This window comes from Impatiens glandulifera, chromosome 5, assembly GCF_907164915.1.
Source record: "Impatiens glandulifera chromosome 5, dImpGla2.1, whole genome shotgun sequence".
Taxonomy (NCBI): Eukaryota; Viridiplantae; Streptophyta; class Magnoliopsida; order Ericales; family Balsaminaceae; genus Impatiens; species Impatiens glandulifera.
Window position 1 is genome coordinate 40,132,806 of NC_061866.1, and position 19,069 is coordinate 40,151,874.

At 30.9% G+C, this 19,069-nt stretch overlaps 2 protein-coding genes across 2 annotated transcripts; one reads left to right on the forward strand and one right to left on the reverse strand.

Annotated features, from left to right (window-relative positions):
* Positions 1–77: 77 nt before the first annotated feature.
* Positions 78–3,291, forward strand: LOC124939336 (pentatricopeptide repeat-containing protein At1g71210, mitochondrial). The gene is given in 8 exon segments (XM_047479818.1): positions 78–122; positions 579–908; positions 910–1,049; positions 1,051–1,100; positions 1,103–1,204; positions 1,207–1,286; positions 1,288–2,512; positions 2,515–3,291. Coding segments are annotated over 8 exon segments (2,673 nt in total). The 3' UTR covers positions 3,216–3,291.
* Positions 3,292–5,598: 2,307 nt separating this feature from the next.
* LOC124938553 (early light-induced protein 1, chloroplastic-like) lies at positions 5,599–6,469 on the reverse strand. Its single transcript, XM_047479020.1, has 2 exons — positions 6,235–6,469; positions 5,599–6,150 (listed from the first exon to the last, which is right to left on the reverse strand). Exons 1-2 carry the CDS (start codon positions 6,364–6,366, stop codon positions 5,701–5,703), a joined length of 582 nt encoding a protein of 193 aa, XP_047334976.1. The 5' UTR covers positions 6,367–6,469; the 3' UTR covers positions 5,599–5,700.
* Positions 6,470–19,069: the final 12,600 nt, after the last annotated feature.

A 19,069-nucleotide genomic window follows, 5' to 3' on the forward strand; every position in this document is an offset into this window, starting at 1 on the left:
ACATATGTTTCAAAAGATGTAATTTTATCGTATTCAAAAAATATTTTGATCCAATTTTGATTGTATAATATATCACAATGAAGTATTCTTCTTTAGATGCAACAAATTCTACAAGATCTCAAGTTCCATAATAAACTTAATAATATATTTTTTTTAATTCAAACTCACTCAATAATATTAAATAAAATATTTAGGTTATTTTGTATATATACTTTATTTAAATAATAAAGAGAAAAAAAAGCAAATTAGGTATCTTTATATTTGAAATCCCTAATTTGAAATTGGTCCCAGATTTTGTTTCTGCAACAAAAATTCTCTCTTCCATAATAAAAATGGCGAATTTATAAACAAGAAGTAAGTTTTCAACTGAAGCAGCGGCAGCAGAGCAGCGATGGCGGCTGATAAAGCTGCGACCTTTAATTTCCCATCGCCGGACTTTGAGTTAGAAAGATAAAGCATGTAGATGATCGTCTTGCTTCCTTTGAAGCTAATATCTTCTGAAACGATGCATACAGTCAAGGGTTTAACCAGCAAAACTAGGGTTCTTCGCTGTCTTCGTCGAGAATCAATACCCATAGATAACAACTCAATCTTTACTTTACCTTCGTTTCATCCTAGGTCTTCATCAAATACTCCCGTCTTCCTCTACCGCCACTTTTCTCGACAGCTCTGCAGGACTAGAACTGCATCGTCATGATCAGGTACAGACTAAGGACGTTATTCTTTCATCCTTCAGGAATTGGTTCAAGAGTCGAAACAATCCCATATTGGATCAGATCTTCGAAATCGTGGAAGCCGATGACCCTTCTGTTGACACTCGTCTTTCCGCCGATTCGGCTCTTATTCAGCTGAATCTGCCTCTCTCCGAACAGTTTGTGTTAGAAGTTTTGAATTATGGAATGGAGAAGAAAAGGTTCTCTCTGCCTTAAATTTTTCGATTGGGCTGGACGACAACCTGGTTTTAACCACACCCGTAGCACTTACTTTTCCATTTTCAAGATTCTCGCAAGAGCCAAGCTTATGCCTCTAATGCTTGAGTTCTCGATAAGTTAAAGAATCAAGGTATCATCATAAAACTCGATTTTACAGTACTTTAGTAATTGTTATGCGATCGCAGGCAAGCCTGATGTTGCACTCAGGCTGTTCGGTAGAATGCGTTTTCAGGGAATTGATCTAGACAAGTTCTCTTATCACGTCCTACTTAATTCTTAGTAGAAGAGGAATTGTATGATACTGTAGACTTCATTTCTAAGCAGATTTTTCTCATGGGATTAGATTCCCATGTCCACCCATACGATTCTCGTCAAGAATCTTTGCAAGCAAGGGAAGTTGGATGAAGCCGAGGCTTATTTACGCAAGTTAGTGGAATCTGGAAAGCCATTGAGTGGTCACTCATTGAAAGTTGTTGTGAATTATCTCTGTAAATCTCAACAATTTGAGAAAGCTGGTATGTTGGTTGAGGAGTTTCGTCAAGCTGGTGTAATTTCAGATAGATTGGAGCCGGTTTACAGTGTTTGGATTCGTGACCTTGTTCAAGCTGGGAAAATTGATGGAGCTTTGAACTTTCTGAAACAGAAGAAGTTACAGGAAGGATACATACCTGAAGTTTTCAGATACAACATGCTGATATGCAAGCTATTGGGAGAGAATCGATTCGATGAAGTTTCTGATCTTTTGGAGGATATGAAGGAGAACAATCTCTCGCCGGATGAAGTCACTATGAATGCTGTTATCTGTTTCTTTTGCAAAGGCGGTTTGACAGACATTGCTCTTGAATTATACAAATCTAGAGAAGAATTCGGTCTCTCCCCTAACAGCTTAGCTTATAATTATCTAATCAACACTCTTTGTGGAGATGGAAGCACCGAAGAAGCTTATCACGTTCTAAGAGATTTAGTTAGCCAAGGTTGCTTTCCATGGAAGAGGACCTTCAACATTCTAACTGACTCTTTATGCCGGGAAAAGAAATTTGGGAAGATGAAGGAATTAGTCACGGTTGCCCTAGATCGTAATTTCATGCCAAGCAATGCCATTTTCGACAAGTTCATATCAGCCCTATGTCGATCAGGTAGAGTTGAAGAAGGCTATGCTATCCACGAATCGTTCGCGAAAACAAAGATTACCCGCCCGAAAACGTATCTCAATATGATCACCGGTTTCAACCAGTCGAGGAAAGGAGATGTGGCTGCACAACTACTAATCGAGATGCAAGAGAAGGGAATCATTCCTCCGCGAAAGTTCTTCAGAGCGGTTATCATACATCTATGTGGAATGGGGAATCCCGAGAAACGATTCAAGGATTTACTCAATTTTCAATTGTCTCATTTCGAAGCTAACCGTGAAGTGTTCAACTATTACATCGATGGAGCGGGGCACGTCGGTTGTCCATACATGGCGAGAGAAGTTTACGAGATTATGACGAGATTTGACATTTTACCGGATATAACCTCAGACATTTTACTCCTGCAAAGCTATCTAAAGAACATCAAGATTTCCGATGCTCTCAATTTCTTCACGAGCTATCAACGAGGAAACGAATCGGGAGGAAGTTATCGAACACGATGATCGTCGGACTATGCAAGGCCAAGAAACCCGACATTGCGTTGGAGATGTTTTGGGATCTCAAGGCGAAGAAAATCGTTATCCCTAGCCTAGAGTGTTACGAGGAGCTCGTGAAGCTATTTTGCTCGATTGGGAGATACTACGAAGTCGTGAATATCTTAGACGACTTCATGAGAGTCGGAAAGCATATGTCGTCCTTCCTTGGAAACTTGGTTCTATTGCATAGTTTGCAAAGTCGGGATCTTTATATGGCGTGGATTCGCTCGAGAGATGGATTAGAAGAAAGTCCTGTTGGCGAACGAGTGGGGATGCTAATTGACGTGTTTTCTAACCATGGAAGAATAGAGAATGGCGAAGAGTTGGAAGCAGAGATAAAAGAATGTTTTCCATTAGATACTTACACTTACAATATGATATTGAGAAGATTAAGTGTTAATCAAATGGACGAAGCTTATAAAGTGTTTAACCTATTACGAGAGAAGGGTTGCGTACCGAACGAGTGGAGTTATGATATTTTAATTCAAGGGTTCGCGAAACATAACCAAATGGACGAGGCTAAGAAAATGGCGAAAGAGATGGTTAACCATGGATATGATCCGATTCAGTATACCAAACTCTTCACTCAACAACAGAGTTATGTTTTTGGTTATTAGCAGGTATGTGATAGCTGTTATTTTTATACATCCCTTAGTTTTGGATATTTATTGAGATGATAATTCATACCATTTCATGTTTTTCATGTACACTGATTTCTTAAGGATTAACAAATCAATAAAAAAAATATCCATCTTTTTTTCATCATAATCATCTTATAGACCCAAATTGTTATTGTTTTCTAGTTGGTAAATGTGGTAATGATCTCACTAAAGTTACCCATCTTGGGTATTTAAGTGGCAAGTGTTTTGGATTTAGGGCTTCCTTAATCGCCTTTATCATCCTCTTTTTTCGCTATGCTAGAAGAGGGATACACCAGTGAATTATTGTGTTAGCTTTCTATCGAAAACTGTCGTAAAACATATTGTTTATATTTTGGTGGAGAGTCATGCAATAGTTATATAGTTCCTTAGTGTAGGTTCATTGAATGATCTTATTAATTGTAATGGTGTAAGTTCAATGAACTATCTAAATTTGTAATGATTTTGTAACAGAATGCATGAAAATCTCTTAACCATTTAAAGATATCATTATTGTCTCCAATGGAATTAAAATGCAATCAGTTTTGTATATGTGGAATGACTAAAATATAAACTTAATTATGAGGCAGAAAATTAATAAATAAGATTGGTTGGAATTTTTGGGTTAATGTAAATGATCTAATAATAAAATAAAATTTATGGTTTATAGATTTATTTGTTATGTACGGTGATATTTTTAATATTATGAATGTTGATATTTTTAATTTTAAAAAAATGAACTCAAAATTATTTTGGTTAGTTTTTTCTAAAGGTAAAAGTAGTGATGAAAAATTATTGAATATCTCCGCAAAATATTTTGATTTTTTTGATATATTCTAAAAGGTATACCTAATATTGAAATTATTGATATAATAAAAATATGAGAATTTTAATATCAAATAATATATAAATATATATATATATATATAGAATAGAAATATATAATAATTAATTAATTGTAAATAATTATGTTTTAATTTTTATTTTAAAAATTATGTTTACACAATCATTATAATTTAATATTAAACAATCATCAATGAATCAACTAATTTTAATATATATATATATATATATATTATATATATATATATATATATATATATATATATATATATATTTCTTTAAACATATATGGGACTTCAACTTTAAAAGTATCAACTTCATCTTTTTAAATTTAAAAAATCTTTTTACTTTTCAAATAAAAATAAATTCATTGTTAATTCAATTACAGATACATATTTTTTAAAATCAAAATAAAATATATTTATACTGTAATATTATTTGATATATACAATTTTTAAATATTTTATTTTATAAAATATAAGAATAATTTTATTAAACTATAAAGTATTTATTTTAAGAATAAAATTAAATAAAATTTAATAGGTTGTCAATTTCAAAAGAATAAAACACAATTAAATTAAATCTGAAATATAAGTCACTATTCAAAAAGTTATACTTATGTTTAATTCAGTTAACTCCAATTTTTTAATTAAATTAAATTTTTAATATTTATTATTCTCTATAAATGATGGATTTAAAAAATAATTATGATAAATGTTATAAATGTTTCTAATATTTTTTTAATAATAAATAATCATATTAAATTGTTTTTCTCTTAAATAAATATGTTTTTTTAGTATTAATAGTATAATATCGTACCAAAATTAGTACTAAAATTAATGTATACAAATATTAATGTGATAAAATGCAAGTATTTTTCTATATCAAACTTTGATGAATAAAAAATTACAGGTGACTCACTCTAAATAAAACTTTCAATACTCATTTATTTATTTTTTTGTATGAACGGAGAGAAAATTAAATGGCATTCTAATCAATTGAAAAAAACATTTTATTTTAAGGAATGAGAAAAAGAAAAAAAAAAGATAAGTTTTCATATTTAATTTCTCACCAAAACAAAATATTAACATTATCCTTTCAAAGTTTGGAAATAGAGGTAACCATTAAAATTGAAAATAAATATATTTATCTAATATAAAAAATTATAAATAATAAAAATTAATCTAATGTATTTTTGTATTGGAACTTAGTTTTACTTTTTATAGTTAACAAGAATTTGTTTTTAAAAATTATTATTATGTTGGTGTTTTTATATTTAATTTTAATTAATTAATTTTACAATACATAATTATACCTCTATAAACCTTGAATAATATTGTATTTCAAACAAGTCACAAAAGTACCACCTAGCTACATTATTAGAATGGGTGCTTTCAGAATTCAGACATAATGTTTGCACTTTTTTTTTGGTTATTAGGGTATTTCATTTCTTATTTAAACAACTTTTTTTTTAAAAAGGCCTCTATACATTGCACATATCATCTAGTTATAAAAATGCTAGTTCAAGTGACCTTATATTATATTATTATATTGCAATTACAATTACATATAAAATATACTAACAAATATGAATAATTAAAAATACAAATTACAATTCTACTTAAACAAGGGCCCCACCTTTGACATACTCAGTAAAAGCCAAAGCAATTAACCCTAACATAGCAACTCTCCCATTCCACAATTCAGCATTCGGGTTCATAATCCGACCCGACCCAATTGACTCAACTCTCACTCCTTTAAACAAAGGTACAAGCGACGCCAGCGATACTAAAACGCTAGTCCCCACCAGCCACGTCACTCCTCCGTTAGATATCTGTGAAAACACATCTTGTCCGTTAGCTATCTCCACCGCCAACGCCGCCGCAAATCCTGTCATCGCCAACCGCCCATTTATCCTCTCAGGCGCCGGTCCACTAAACGCTAACAAATCCGAAAACTTAGTACTTGCGACCACCGCCTTTGGCCGCGGCGGTGAAAGAGGCGATTGATCGGCGGTTAACGGCGGCGGAACGCCAGAAACTGGTTTTGTCACCTCGTCTTTTAGATCATCCTGCATGCATGGTTTTTAACATTATTAAAAATACAATCTTTTTTAGTTTTAAGATTTTATGTTTTTTTTCGATTGATAACTTACAGATGCCATTGATCGGACACGTAGGGTTGTCGGTGTTTGACGGAGATTACGTGACAGATTGTTGGCCGGAGAAATTTGATTGGGTGTCATTGGTCTTGCCAGGTAGGACTGGATTACGGTTGTGAGTGCCATTTTCTTAGAGAGAGGAGAGAGAAGGTAATTGGCGGCGGTGGTGGTGTCGGAGGCGGCGATGAGTATTTAGTATTTGGTCGGTGGTGGTTGTGGAGAAGATGAAGGAGAGTAGGAATGAATTTATAGAGAGGGAGAGAGAAAAGGTACATAAAGTTAATGAAGCCACGTGAAGCTATTTGTCGACACATGATAGTTGGCGGCGACGTGGCCGATTTATTCACCGGAAATATCTTTGTGGTTCTCGAAGGTTCTAGGTATCTCTTTTCTATTAGGCCCATCTTTTTCCTTTTTTCTTTTTTTTGATATTGATACTGTTTGATATTTACTTGTCATTCACTAAAGTACAGTTGATATTTAAAATGAAATCTAATATATTTTTTTTAATTAATTCATTAATATTTTAAACCAAACAAACAGTAATTAATTATTATTATTATTATTTTTTATTAAGTAAGAAGATTTAAAATGAGACCCTATAATTAATTATAAACATTCATTTCTATTCAAAGTGATATTTTAATTTTTTAAGTATAATTTCCACTAGGACACCTTGATGGTAGTCATAAATTATATATGATTTGGAGTTGTAAAAAATTGAATGATAAATGATATTAATATTTAATTAAAATAATTAATTTAAAAATAAATAAATATAGAATAGTATTGATAATCTCCATATGTAGAGTTTTTCTACCATAATTTGAAATTATGGATTGTAATGATAAAAATTTAGAAATTAAAGTTTAGATAAGTTAAAACTAATATATAAACTTAATAAAATAATGAGAATATTATAATTAGTCACATTTATACCGTTATAATAAATAAATAACATTTTTTGGTCCCTTGAAGTGCCCTAAACCTTAACATAGATTGACCTTAATTGAAACATAATATAATATTTATTAGATGGATCTAAATTGATAAGTTATAATCTCTATTATCTTTGATTTATGAAATATATTTATGATTTTCGGCAATTTCTTAGTTTCATGGTTTTAATTTTTACAAATTTTATATTTTGCAACAAATATGAATGGTTTGAATTGTTGAATTATTATACCCCTTATCTTTTAATGGAATATTTGGTTAAAATTTTTTTTGGCTACTGTACACTTATAAAATTGACGCATGTCTTTAAAGATAATTCGTACTTAAAATTGGTCGGAGTCTCAATGTCTTACCTTCTGCTCGCGTCCCATACTAATTTTTAGAAAACAAGTTTGTCGATTTAGCTTTGTTAGATAATTCATTGGTTTACGTTCCTTTCGAATATTGTAAAAATTGATGAAAATACCGCTATATCAGGAGTTGTCTAATCCTAAAGTGAGACGATGAACTTGAATTTTCTAACAAAAGTATGACGTAACCGACTCACTTAAGAGAACGTCACCTAATTATTTATTAAAAAATTATGAAATAATTTCAAAAAAATTATATTAAAGGATCTCGTATTTTACACATAAAAAAAATGTTATCAGCACAGTACTCCATCACAATAATATTCCATGTACCCACTAGAGGGTGGTCTCTACTACACATATTTGATAATTAATTAAAATACATATTTTACAAATATTTTATTATCTTTTATTAACAAAGGCATCCGTCCTATCCTCATGTTTCTATAATTTCTAACTACGCCCTATCTTATTTATAACAAAATTGTCCATTCTATTCTTAAGACATTCTTCTATATTATGTAATTTGACATTTAATTAAATCTAATTATTGAAAGTATCGTGTACCTATATAGTACATCACATTAATTTGCGAGGTTTTATTCCATAAGAATATAAATGTTTTTATTTTTGAACTAACATAACGCAATAGTCACCGTAAATAAGCTAAAACGAACAAATTTGATCAAACTATTCCTAAATATTTCAACACCTACACAGAAAAATAGAAAAAAAAATTCACACAAAGTCATATTATATAATTTTTCTAAAATATTGATGACCTCCTAATTAGAGTTAAAACTAGTGAAAATAACTTAAACCTAACCTAAGGCCAAAAGAGCCTTAGGGTTAATTCAAACTAGCCCTAACAAATCCAAACGCAGAGGAGAGAGAGGGGTCTCCCAGGCCACGTAAACTATTTAATCACCTCACCTTACAAACATCCACAATGAATACTCTAACTTCAGAACTACGATTCCTCCATTTCTCAATAATAAACAATAATATCTACTAAATCATGGGCAAATTCATATTTTTTTTTGGAATAATAAATGAATATATTAATTAAACTTATTTACAAATACACTATTAAAATAAAATAAATATACGAAATTTAAAATGGGTTGGAATACTCGATTTAAATACAAAATTTATATATTTAAAATTGTATTTCTATTATTAAAAATATAAAAATAAGACAATTTTATTTTATAAAATTTAATAAAATTTTAGTTGTAACTTCTATTCTTTTTAAAATAAAATAAATATATTATAGAATCTAAATCAATATATTCAATAAGCTTTCTTTCAATATAAATTATTATAATTAATTTTTTTCTTCTATCTTATTTTATTGAACAATTTTCAAATGTTCATAGTTAATGATCTTTGTAAAGTTAAAATAAGTCGAATCAATCTATCAATCAAATTATAATTTTGTGTATTTATTTCAACTAATCTGTAACACAATTAATTAATGAAAGATATATTTTAAAAATTTAGTTATTAAAAATATCAATTTTATAATGTTGGAGTTGTGATCTCAAATAATATCTTTAGATAACATTTTTTAATCAATTTATAAATATTTTTAACTCTTAAATGATTTAAAATTAATTTTAGGATTGTAACTGAATTAATATATTATATAACCCAAATCAAACACAGTCAAACTTAAACATTGTATCGACATAACCTATTTTTTTCTTTCCAAGTTTGAAGTTAAAATCATTTACAACTGTTCAACCCAAATTTTTTTTTTCCACATTTTATTTAACTACTGAATTACTTAAATATAAAATGTTGGTTGTTAAAACAATTTACTTGTAAAATAACTATTGGACTAGCCAACTTATTCTAGGGCTTACAACACTAATTCTCAATTTTTTTAGTAACACTCTCAAGAAAATAGTGTAAAATAAAAAGCTCAAACCGATAATTTTATTCAAAAAAACATAAAAGAAATTAAATAATCCAAAATAAATAACTTACTCCTAACAAAAAAAAAAAAATAAAAAAAAAAAATAACTACCATGAAACTAGCCTTTACCAAGTCAAGTCAAACAACATTTATTAAATAAAATCAATTAAATAATAACAAATCATAAACTAAACTACACCATTTAGTTTATCAGTTACACCACTTGCACTTCTCAAACTTTCATTCATCCTACCATACACAACTTTAGTTAATTTATCATTGGACAGCTCTATGATGAAGTGATATCGGATATAGATAAGTTTACTTTTCCATGCAATGCTGCATTTTAAACAATTTGATAGTTGAAGTATTATCACATAATAATGTAGTGCATTTTTCTTGAGAATAATGTAAAGCTTCAAAAATCCTTTCATTCAAACAGTTTGACATACTCCTACAGTTGTTGCTACTAATATTTCTACCTTAGTTGAAAAATAACAATCAATAGGATTTTTTCGATCATAATGTCTCATGCATAATCACTATCTATAAAACCAATTAACTCACTTGACTTCTTTGCTCATAAAAAATTCCAAGTTCCAATATTCCTTCCATATATATTTAAGGATCTTTTTTTTTGGAATTGAAGAAGAACTAGCATGACACTTCATAAGTTAAATTTAAAACATTTTCAGATGAAATTTAAGTATCTTTTGATTATACTTAGATGTTAGATGTAATTCAGTAGGAGACTCCATAAAATATTTGCTATTCCAACTACGAACATTAAATCTTTCCTTATAACTGATATTATAGACCGTGTCATCTGTCTTGATTGCATTCTCATCCTTAGTGAATTTAGCTCCTAGAATGATGAGATTTCTAATTAAGTTAGAATCAGTTATGTCAAACTTCTCTACAATCTCATTAGTCTACTCTCTTTCATCGATGAAAATTCTTTGTATTACCCTATTTGACATCCACACCAACAAATAATTTCATATCTTTCATTTCAAACTCATGCATCATAGTTTGTTTGAATGAGATACCCCATTATTCTCTATCAAAATTAAGTCATTCACATAAAGATTTACAATTAAAATCTCACTTTTGACCTGAGTTTACTAATAATGTTGACTCTTAAGGACATCTAAGAAACCTTTGTTGTGCAAAGTAAGAATTAATCATACTAATACTATACCAAGCTCTTGGTGCGTGTTTCAAACCATATAAGACTTTATCTAACTTGTATACCTTGCGTTCTTCCTCATTTCTTTTAAACCCTTATGGTTGTTCCACAAACACCTCTTCAAGAAGTTTTCCAGGTAAGAAAACACTTTTCACATCTATTTAATTAAATTTTCATCTTTTTTGAGATGCAACTGATATATTACCATTTGGATTGGAGCAAAGACTTCATTATAGTCAATTCAAAATTCTTGTGCATAACCCTTGAGTACTAACCTTGCCTTGTACTTATCAACTTTGTCATTTTCATTAAGTTTGGTTTTAAAAACCCACTTAACTCCAATCTTCTTTGCTCTTTTTGGAAGTTCAACTAACCTCCAAGTTTCATTCTTCTCTATAGCCTGGATCTCTTGTTTAATGGCTTCAGTCCAGGTTTTACCAAGAGCAGCTTCTTAATAAAGATATTAGATTTGAAGTCACATATAATGCAACATCAATTAGTTCTTATGTCTCTTCATTAGTGAGTTCATCTCCAAATACATAGTCTTCATTCCAAGTTGTTGATCTTTTAGATCTTATTAATGGAAGTGAAGTGTTGTTGGATGGCATGTCATCTTCAATAGGAGCATTTGATTCATCAACTGTTTGAACAAGTGGATTTGAACTCACTGGTTCTCTTTCACTTGCATTTGACTCAATGTCATTTTCTTCTTCAATAATCCCACTGTTCTAGATTGGTTTCCTTTTGTCTCCTAGTACTTCATTCTCCCAATCCCAATACTTGTTTTTTTTAAAGATAACATCTCACCTTATGACCACCCTTTTTGTGATAGGATCATCTAGTTTATATGCCTTAGACTCCATTTTTCCACCATTAAAAGCAGGATTTGTTGAACCACAAAGGTCTTAATGGATGAGCTGAAGTCTTTTGGATGCCCTCTACTTGCTTTCTTTTGAAATTTTCATTATTTTTGCTTTCCTATTAGGCACTGTGGACATTTCTCTTCTGCAGATATATAGTTGGAAGCCTTCTACTATTCTTTTTGAATACATCATCTGAAGAATGTTATAGTTAAGATGTCCTAGCCCGCAATGCCACAATTGAGATCATTCTTCTATGGAACTGTTTAGACATGTTTATATTGATTCATTATTTATTTCAGCAGGTGGTTGAGTAACATTGAATTTGAACAATCTATTGGAGCTCATTTTAGTGGTTATCACCAACCTTTTTTCATGATGATAAATCTCATTAGCATCCCATGTCCAGCAAAATCAGTCCTTTCTTTTGAAATTGACCTATGCTAAGAAGATTTCTTTTTAAATCTGGAGCATAATACACATCTTCAATCAATAATTTTTTTCCATTTATCATTAGATTCACAGTTCCCTTGTCTTTAGTGACCATTCTTGAACCATTGCCTAGTTTGTCTAAATGATTAAATTCTGAATTCAGATTAGTGAATCAAGCTTGACTCCCACACATATGATTTGAACAACCTTAATCTAAAAATCATATATCATCCAACCCCCTGAATTCAGATCAGTGAATCAAGCTTGACTCCCACACATATTATTTTAGCAACCTTAATCTAAAAATCATATATCATCCCGGCCCGGCTGTGTAATAAGTGAGGCAATTGCCTTAGGTCCAAATATTTTTAACACCAAAATCTTCAAAAATAAAATAAAATTATAATGATATGTTGATGGGTTCCATAAATAATAATTGATAACCTATCAATGATAAGCCCTAACTTAATTTGTATCCAAAAAAATAAAAATAAAAAACACTATCTTACTTGGAGAAAATAATCGCACGATTCCCATTTATCAACAAAATCAAGGAAAAAGAAAAAAAAAATAAGAACAAACATTCTGGAAAAAGAAAAGGAAACACTTTCCCCAAACTCCAAGCCCGTCGTCGATCCTCCAGCTTGCCGGAATCGGAGCAGAAAACTCGGTCGTCTCCTTCCCCGAGCTCTTGGGCCTTTTTCGCTTGTTCCAACCTTGTTTCTCGGCACTATGCCACTGCCCACTAGAGTTCTTCCTCCGATTTCAGTGAGATTTTGGTTCGATTTACTTGATTATTTTTGGTTGTTGAGGACTTGTCTGGTGGAATGATGAATTCACAATCTGTATCTTGCATTATTGCATAGCGGAAGTGCAATATTGTGGTTAATCATAGATTCATATAATACTGGTTAATCTATAAATTTTTAATGCAGATTAGCATTTAGAGTTTTATCAAGCATGCCTCCTATAAGAAAACAATTGTCTGGGGCAGAAAAAAGAAAGAAAAAACAAAAGGAAGATGCTTTAATTCAAAGCCAAGTAGGAAGCCTTAATAAGTATTTCACAAGCGATCAAATACTAGAGCAAGTGAACCATAATGTCATCGATGATAAGCTGAATGATCGGGAACATGGTGAATTGAATGAACTTCGCAATGAAAACCCAAAACAGTCTGAAAATGAGAACGATGTAAGTATGCCTAAAAGTGACACTGATGGAGATATAAATCAAAAGATTTTGTTTCCTTTAAATGTTGATGATCTAGGAAATTGGGACAAAATGCAAAATATTATAAGAGATTGGGACTTTTTGGTTGAAAGAAGTCCTAAAAGATATGATGATATTTTGTTTCCTCTTGATAACACTGGAAGACATTTCAATCCATCACATTATAAGAGACAATTAACAAATGGTGAGAAAAGTGACAGAAGATGGTTAGTGTACTCTATTTCTATGGACAAGATCTTCTGTTTTTGTTGCAAGTTATTCAAAACTCAAAGAACCATGGCGAAACTTGGTTATCTGGCTAACGAAGGATACAAAGATTGGAAGAATATCAGTCGATGCCTCAATCTTCATGAAACTAGTAAAGATCATATTGATTGTATGACAAGTTGGATTGAATTAGAAAGAAGACTTCAAAAGATAAAGACAATTGATGAAAGTGTGCAAGTAGCAATTAACAAAGAGAGAGAACATTGGAAACAAGTATTGAAGAGAATAATTGCAGTTGTGCAAAGAATTGCGAAAAATAACTTGGCACTTCGAGGAGATTGTGAAAAGCTTTACGTTGAGAATAATGGAATCTTTTTGCAGTTAATTGAAATGATTGCCAAATTTGATCCAATAATGGAGGAACATCTTCGGCGTGTTCAAGAACGACAGATTCATTACACTTATCTTGGGCCAAATATCCAAAATGAATTGATACAAATGTTGGCAACTGAAGTAAGAAGTTTAATTGTTGCAAAAATTAAGCATGCAAAGTATTTCACTATGATACTTGATTGCACTCCATATGCAAGTCACGAGAAACAAATGCCCCTTGTACTTAGATGTGTGGATGATTCAGAAAATGCAATAGTGGTTGAAGAATTTTGGATTTTTGAAAGTTAATGAAACTTCTGGGCTTGGGCTTTTTATAGAGCTTAAAAATATTTTGAGCAATCTCGAACTTGCGATTGACGATATAAGAGGTCAATGATATGACAATGGATCTAATATGAAAGACAAGAACAAGGGTGTATAAAATAGATTACTTGAAATTAATCCTAGAGCTTTCTACACTCCATGTGGATGCCACAGTCTTAATCTCACACTATGTGATATGGTAAATTGTTGTCCTAAAACGATGTCCTTTTTTGGTGTTATACAACGCATATATTCATTATTCTCTTCTTCTACCAAGCGGTGGAAAATCTTCAAAAATCATGTACAAGGTCTTACGGTCAAGCCATTATCATAAACACGATGGGAAAGTCATGTTGAAAGTATGAAGCCCATAAAAGACCAGACTTCAAAAATACGAGATGCTTTAATTGATTTGGCAAACACTTCTTATGACTCAAAAATAAAGAGTGAAGCTGAGGGCTTGACATCATTTGAACTTGAGAATTTTGAATTCCTAACCGAAATGATAATTTGGTACAAGTTATTATATGAGATTAACATTGTCAGTAAGTTTCTTCAATCAGAAAAAATGGATATTGATGTTGCTATTGGACAGTTAAAGAGAATTATTTCTTTTCTCCAAGAGTTTAGAGAATTTGGATTTGATCAAGCCTTGGTTGAAGTCAAACATATTTCAAGTGAAATATGAATTGAACCTATTTTCCGAGAAAAACGCATCATTCGGAGAAAGAGACAATTTGATGATATCAATAGTGAAGAGGTAACTCAATCTCCTAAAGAATCTTTTCGAGTTAATTACTTCTTAATTATAATTGATCAAGCTCTTTCTTCACTTCAAACTCGCTTTGAGAAATTTTCGGAGAAGTTGAAGTCTATTGATGATGATGGTCTCTTGAGCTCATGTGTCAATCTTCCAAATTCTTTAACACATGATGGGCACTCCGATGTTGATGGATCAAATTTATTTCTAGAACTAAAGTTGTTAAGACATTCATAATTACCCGGAGAAGCAAAAAGAGCGATTGATGTGCTGAATTATTTGAAAACAATGGATGGTTGTTATCCAAATTCCTATATGGCATATCGAGTTTTGTTGACTATACCAGTTACTGTTGCATCTGCGGAAATGAGTTTTTCCAATTTGAAGTTGATTAAAACTTATCTTCGATCAACTATGTCGCAAAAAAAACTAAATGAGTTAGTTATGTTATCTATCGAGAAAAAAATTATTGAGAAAATTGATTATGCAAACTTGATCAATACTCTCGTTTCAAAAAATGCGAGACGAGTAATATTCAAGTGACTATGTACTAGTTCGTAACATGAATTTTATATTTTGTTTGGATCTTCTTTGTTTTTTTAGTATTTACTTATGACATATTGTTTTGATGATATTTTATTTCTAGAATTCATGTTACAAATACTATTATATTTAAATCGACAAAAAATATATGTATGAATATTAAGCTTTGAGGGCACCAAGTTTTATGCTCGCCTCAGGCTTCGAAATCTCAGGTCCGACACTGATATCATCCCTATTAATTTTCCAATCTACTTAAGATTTGTCATCAAAAACACTTTTTCTGATATGCAGTGACCCAATTTATGACATTTGTAAAAGTTGATACGGGATTTGTCTTTACCTGAGCTTCTTCCTCGACCCATTCCTCTACCTTTTCCTCGTGTCTCAAAGGATGAATACTCTCAATGTTGAGAATTTTTTGTTTTTTTAAATTCTTGCTTTCATTGATTTTAATTTTTATAAAATTTATAGCATCCGGGGCTGGTCTAAGTCGTTTATTATACTTATTATCTTTTAATGGATCATTTGTACGTATTTTTAATAACTGTACGGCCAGAAGGTAATGCAACCAATGCAATTACATGGGGTTCTAAAATTTTAAATTTTTAATATATAATATTAATAATTATATATTATATACTATAAAATATTTATTTTACTGTATAATATTATATCTCTTTTATATTTATTTACTTATAATACTTTAACTTTTTCTCTTTCTATATAATAATTTTTTTTCTCCAATACTATATAATAATATATATTACTTATTTCTCTCTATATTATATATAATATAATAATATATTAATTTTCTCTCTCCATATTATATCTAATATAATAATATATTAATTTTTTTCACTTTCCATAACTCTTTTATATAAGTAATTCTTTTTTTAGAAAACGGTTAAAACCATTTTATTAAAATCCTAAAATTGGAAGGGTCAAGAATCAAAGATAGACAAGTCTTATCTAGGATTATAAGATGACAATAAAACGACCCTAAAGAACCTGATTAGTAGCAATCAAATATACAAGAAATAGAGATTACAAACAAAGATTACAAACTGTATCAAATCATAATTATCCCAATAAGGATTTTTATTTCTATACCAACCTGATGTTTCAACATATTGTCTTCCTCTTCCCCTTCCCCTTCCTCTTGCAATGAACGGGGGATGAACTGAAGAGGTTGATGAATATTGCATATTCTCATCTTGATTTATTTTTTATATGAACTTGTTATTTGATAGAAATAATTATTTTTCAGAATTTTTGAGCTCTTCACCTTGTTGTCCTCAACTTGAATTTCGAGATCATTATCTTTAATTCCTTCATCTTCATCTTTGGAATCCTCAACAACTTTAGATTCCTCTGTATCAACATTGACATTCTCTTCTTCCTCTTGATTAACCTGAGTATCTTCCTCTCTGTTTTCATCAGCAACCACTTCAACTTGATTTAATTGAGAATCATCAACTATCTCTTCAACATGATTAGGTTGATGATCCACCTCCTTCTTCGTATTGCTTTCTTCTTGTACATAATTTTCGTTATCTTCTGTTTTATGTGTTTTAACCACATTTTGCTCTTTAAAAATAGACACATTTGTATCGTTTTCCTGCATCTTTACTTTCTAACCATTATGAATTTTATAATCTTCTTCCTTAGCCAAATCACATTTTCGGCTTGCATGTTGAAAAGTATTGCAGAAAGAGCATCTGTCTAGCCTCCACTCATAAGTAATTTTCATGACAGTAGGTTTTCCTTTTCTGTCTACTACTGTCATACTTTTCGGTAGTGTGCTTCTAGGATGCACCTCAATGCTAATTCCAGCAAATGTTAGGTGTTCTCCTCCTTCAGTAATTAGATCCATGTATAATGGTCTACCCAATAAACATGCAAAATGACTAAGGGCTTCAAAATTGTACATATGTGTAGGTATATTCTAGAGTTTGAACCATATCTGTGCAGTTTCTTTTGGCTTACTCAATAGGTTCAAGTCCTTGGACCATTTTTCTAACTTCATACAATTGGATCCTATATATGTATGCCCATTTTCTAGAATTCCTCTAAATTAGATCCCTTCTTGAATTTAAGGAAATATAAATCATGGACATTTGCTGAAATCTTCTCCAGCCCTTTTTCTTCCCATTGCTTCAACAATGCATCTTTAGTAATTGAGAAGGATACTCTGTTTTTCCCTATGTAGTTTCCCACAACTACATTTTCCCATTCCTTTATACAGTTTTTCTCTACTTTAGTAGGCAATTTAAATTCAAATGGATAATTCAATACCTCCACTTTTGTCTGTGTATTGCCCAAGTAGATTTTCCCTTTATAAGAATGATCTTCTGACTTTTTTGCATTGTTGTTCTTCCAGACTTTATTAGTTTTCCATGTCGAGTTGCTCCTAATAGTATATGACTTAGATTTGGGATCATTCATTAGTTCCTTCATTGTAGCAACTGACCATTGAATAATTTCTTCATATTCTTCTTTTTTCAACAGATTCCAGTCTTGAAGATAGTGGGTGTTGAGTTGAATTGTAATCTGTTGTGCTTTCTCCTTATTGATGATAATTTATCCCCTTTTGGCATGCATAAGGAGCTTTGTAATCTTATTCTTGATCCCAAACAGATTAACTCTTTCATTATAGCGTATCTTCCAAGCTCCTTCATTATTCCATTGTTTTCCTGCATTATTTTAAATAGGAATTTTCCCAGCAGTAGTTGGAGCAGATTGATTAATTGTGTTGGTATCCTGCTGTTCTTTGATAACTTCTTTAGAAATTCTTTCAAATTCTTTGATTGTTGCTTCCTTAATTCTTTCCAACACAAAATCCATAACTTCTTTTGATTTATTACTTTTGTTCTTCCCCTTCCCCTTCCCCATAATGGCAGAGACAGAATAATAGAACAAATTAATTGCAGAAACCCTAAGAGATGATCAAAAGTAAACCGCAATCGAGGGTAAAATCTAATGGCGCTTACAAATGTACAAGAAACCCTAGACTAGCAAGACATAATGAACGGCGCAACACAATACCGGGATGCCCGTGTCGATCATCCCGTGCCGCATGGGCCTATTGTGTCGTCTGTGTCGATGGCGCTTCCTTTAATTAATGATAATTCCGATGTCGATTTGATGACTTACGGTGCAGGACAATATCGTGTCGTTCGTGCCTTTCTGCTTGTGCTTATCATGCCGTTGTACCAATCGTGTCGTCTGTGTCGATCGTGTCGCCCGTGCCGATCGTGTCGCCTGTGCCGATTGCGAATCAAATCTCCAAAGCTTTTCTCTCTCTTCTAATATTTTTGGTCTGATGCTAAGATGAGAGTTTATATCACTAATTCTAATTATAGTGTAACTGTCTTTCCATTTTAATATTTTAAAATTTTTATCCTAAATTCAACCCTAATCTAATTGTCTTTTTTAGGTTACATTTTTAATTCTCTTAAATTAATTTTTTTTATTTGTTTATCATCTTTCTAATCTCTTTTTATTTTAAAATATTTATCATATTTTTTTCATTATAGAAACATCATACACAATATATCACAAATATTATCAAAGGAGGCTTCAAAATCACCAAAAACATATCAATACGACCACAAATATATTTTCTTTTTTTTGAAATCAATAATCTAGTTATATATTTAATTTGTATATTTAATATATTTTTGA

Coding starts and splice junctions, on each gene's coding strand:
- LOC124938553 (XM_047479020.1), bottom strand. CDS start 6,366: ATGGCACTCACAACCGTAATCCAGTCCTACCTGGCAAGACCAATGACA. Junction 6,151..6,234: donor GTGTCCGATCAATGGCATCT/GTAAGTTATCAA, acceptor CCATGCATGCAG/GATGATCTAAAAGACGAGGT.